At 48.6% G+C, this 3,818-nt stretch overlaps 1 protein-coding gene across 1 annotated transcript; it reads right to left on the bottom strand.

Moving 5' to 3' along the window:
* Positions 1-1,676: 1,676 nt before the first annotated feature.
* On the bottom strand, positions 1,677-3,223 carry LOC125525971 (thiamine thiazole synthase, chloroplastic). The gene is made up of 2 exons (XM_048690974.2): positions 2,262-3,223; positions 1,677-2,135 (listed from the first exon to the last, which is right to left on the bottom strand). The coding sequence occupies exons 1-2, from the start codon at positions 3,144-3,146 to the stop codon at positions 1,965-1,967; spliced, it is 1,056 nt and encodes a 351-aa protein (XP_048546931.1). The 5' UTR covers positions 3,147-3,223; the 3' UTR covers positions 1,677-1,964.
* Positions 3,224-3,818: the final 595 nt, after the last annotated feature.

Below are 3,818 nucleotides of genomic sequence, written 5' to 3'. Positions count from 1 at the left end.
ATTTGCTCCTCCGACAATGGAAAGATATTCTCAGGGCCTTCTTGGTGTGACGGCAGCCATCATCGTCTGGCCAGACATAGGTGACTAGGTAACGTGGATGCCGAAATATGTCAACGAGAAAGAAGAACAAAACCGGTAACGAGGAGACCGATATAGCTAGTCAGCATTTGTATGACTCAAGAAGATACTAATACATCTCACCTCGGTTTGTTTGTAAAATATCGAGAACCAAAGGGAATAACACATGATAACAAAAGGTTCACTCGAATGTCATTCATGTATTCATGGGAATCGATATGGATATCCATGGTTCCGCTATCAGTCATTGAACGAAAGAGACTTTGTTCATGTATATGTTTTATCGAACCTAGAGGGTCACAAACTGAAGGTAATCATGATCTGTTGAGTGTTAATAGGGCTGGAGTAATGAGTAAATATTTATGAAATAATTTCATTCATATTCAAAATAGTTTCAAGAGGAACCGAAAGTGTTTCGGGGTCACCGGAAGGGTTTCGGGGTTTACCGGGTAATAATGATAAATAATATATAGGTGGAAAATATTTTCGAAGATGTTAAATTAGTATTAAAAGGCTCTAATAATAATTATGAGGTTTTTATATTTAATTAGATATCAACGGGTCTTAAAATGCCAGGTGGTGGAAAGGATATTGGGTCACTTGGGCAGAATAGGAGGTGGCGCCCCCCTTTCTTCATGGAGAAGGAGAGGCCGAATTGGAGGGAGAGTCCCCCTCCTCTTCGCCAGCGCAATGGGGGACGTTTCCCCCTTATGGTGCTTCCTCTTCGCTCCTCCAACCTTACTAAAGGTTTTGGTCACTTTTAAACACACAAGTTTTGTATCCTCCTCTAGTTCTAGTTGATCCAATTAGAGCTAGATCTAGATCCTTTCTAATCCTCATAATTAGAAGCCCAGTGTGATTCTAATATTCTCCTTCTAACCACACGTTACACTTAACCACCTCTGTGAGGCACAGAGGTGGCTAAGTGTAACATGTGGGAAATAGGTTGTGCCCTTTTGTGTGGCGTGCTTGAGATATGGACCCACATTTTTTCTCTTGTGTCGCGGCACAATTCCTCTGGGTGCCTTGGGGACTAAGTGGCAGGCCTCAGATCTTAACGATTCCATATCCTTCTTAGGTGAATTACACCGGTAGGAGGAAGCCCTCCTATAAATTCCATATCCATATCGTGATCGTTCTGCAATGAGTCATCGTTGGCACTTTAATGGATCCGATTTTATAGAAACCGTTGGCACTTTTAATGATCATGATTAATGCACCGTGGAATCGAATCAATTCGATTTTATATGAACAGTTGTCACTTTTAATGGTTATGATTAATGACTGGTAATAGTATGAACCCACAACAGCATTTTTAGAGCAAAAATGCTAGACACACGGATCTTTACGGGCCTAATACAGGCTCCTTCCAACTAATCAAACTAGCCCCCCCCCCCCCCCCCCCCCCCCCCCCTCTCTGATTTTTAGAGATGTATACACTAAATTTCTTGTGCATGTTTGTGTTGGTCCTCTGTATTTTGCAAGTTCTATGCTAGCTACCTATTGTATAGACCTTGATTGTTGATTTATGTGTCACCGGAAACTGAGAAAAGAAAACTCGATCCGGCCATGGAGTAAACAGAGCCCGCACACCAACATAGAACTCAACCTTTTTATTCCCTCCTCTTGTTCCAGAAGGATTCATCATCCATGGAACTGCCGCGAGGCAGAGGCAGGGCAGAGCACATGGCGGGCAGGTGGCATGAACAAAATACGCTAACACAAGAAAACTAAAGACAAACATCGGAATTAAACACGAATCTGACAAATCACAAAGACAAGCCCTCGTCCCTAAGCATCCTCCGTTTCACCGAACCATCTTATTGATCTTGCGCCCCCAAACACCAGCGTACGTACGCCTTGGTGTCCGTGGCTCATTGCTTTGCTTAGGCGTCCACGATGTCGCCGTTGTTGGTCGCCGCCAGGATCATCTCCGGGTGCAGCGCCGGGGTCACGTTCTTGAGCGTCCCGTCGATGCCGTTCGGCCGGCCGAGGGCCTTGAGCGCCAGGTGCGCCGCCTTCTGGCCGGAGATCATCATGGCGCCGAAGGTCGGGCCCTGTAACCAACCGCCGCCACCAGACAAACGAAATTAATCCGGTCAGTCCAGCACAAGTCGAAAAGAGATTCTTCTTCTTCTTCCAAGAAGAGGACGCGTGTATAGGAAAGCAAGATTTAGGAGTACCATTCTCGGGGCGCCGTCGATCTCGGCGACCTCCATGCCGGTGACAATCATGCCGGGGACAACCTCGCGGGTGAGGCGCACGATGGCATCCTCGGCCGTGTTCATGTCGAGCGCCTTCATCCCGGGCACCGCCTGGATCATGCCGATGTCCTGGAGCCGCTTGACCCCGGTGGCGCCGAAGGGCCCGTCGTGGCCGCAGGAGCTCACCACGACCTTGGCCTCCATGACGTTGGGGTCCATGCAGGACTGTGTGTCGTGGTTCATGGAGACGAGCGCCCAGTTGGTGACGACGCCGGCGACGCGGTCCTCCTTGACGATGAGGTCCTCCACGGCGACGGCGTTGAAGAGCTTGACGTTGGGGCGCGCGAGGAGGCGGCTCATGACGGTGGAGGTGAAGAGCGCGGCGTGCTTGATGACGACGTAGTCCTCCTGCTCGTCGTACTCGATGTTGAGCTCGTCGAGGAAGAGGTGCGCCGGCTTGCGCACGACCATGGCGGAGAAGAGCTGGCCGCCGAGCCACGCGCCGCCGCCGGGGGACACGGACTGCTCGATGATGGCGATGCTGATGGAGGGGTCCTTGGAGAGCTCGTACGCGCAGGACAGCCCCGCGGATCCGGCGCCGACGATGACGACGTCGGTGTCGGCGTAGGTGATCATGTCGGTCATGTAGCGGCGGGTCATCTCGCGGGAGACGATGGACTCCTTGATGGGGCTGAACTTGAAGGCGTTGAGGTCGTAGGGTGGGGTGGAGGAGGAGATGGAGTTGCAGATGGCGCCGGCGCGCGGGGTGGCGACGCAGGACGGGGTGCGGGCCGCCGCCGGGAGGCGGACGCCGGAGAAGGAGGTCTTGAGGAGGCTGGAGGCGGTGGTGGCCATGGCTGCCATGGTGTGTGGAGCTGTGCTAGCTTCTTTTTTGCTGAGATGGGTGGAGAGTGGAGACTGATGATAAGGGGGAGTGTGAGTGGCAGGGTATAAGAAGAGGATGAGAGGCGAAATATCTGGAGATTGTGGGTACGTGCCGTCAGATCTGAGCATGTCGCAGCCTTTGGACTCATTCGGGATATTTTGAGGAGCATTTCGGATCCTCTGTCAATCACTAGTTCTCTACTATCAGAAAAAAAATAGCCGCTTCTTTTCTGTTTTCTGTTGATTTTTACTCTCAAAAGATGCCGCGTAAAATTAAAATCAACACAAAAAGCGAAAATAAATTGAAATAACCTAAACCAAATCATCCCTTTTATAAAATCATGTACTGCATTAACTCAATTAAATCAAATCAAATCTTTGCAAATCACAACTAAATCGAAACTTTCATTTTCTTCCCTTACGAATATCCAAATCAAATCAAATCTTATCAAAATCTCAACTACGTCAAAAACTTTTCTTGCAATCCACTATCCGTACTTAAAATCAAATTAAATCTTATCAAAATCTCGAATATAGTGGGTGAAATGTATATTTCATATATAATTAGTGTTGAACCACTAGAATAATGTATGCATCTATTGCAATGCACGAGCAATTAACTAGTTGTTTTGGTTGTCATCGTGGAGTCAA

The sequence above is a fragment of the Triticum urartu genome, chromosome 7A, assembly GCF_056163025.1.
Source record: "Triticum urartu cultivar PI428250 chromosome 7A, HENAU_Tu73, whole genome shotgun sequence".
In the NCBI taxonomy this organism is placed as follows: Eukaryota; Viridiplantae; Streptophyta; class Magnoliopsida; order Poales; family Poaceae; genus Triticum; species Triticum urartu.
Note: the sequence above shows the minus strand (reverse complement) of the source record. Positions and strands in the feature narration are given on the sequence as shown.

Bases quoted from the DNA above. Each gene is read 5' to 3' on its own strand.
- LOC125525971 (XM_048690974.2), bottom strand. From the start codon at position 3,146: ATGGCAGCCATGGCCACCACCGCCTCCAGCCTCCTCAAGACCTCCTTC. The intron at 2,136-2,261 runs GTACTCCTAAAT...GGTTGGTTACAG, and splicing joins TCGACGGCGCCCCGAGAATG to GGCCCGACCTTCGGCGCCAT.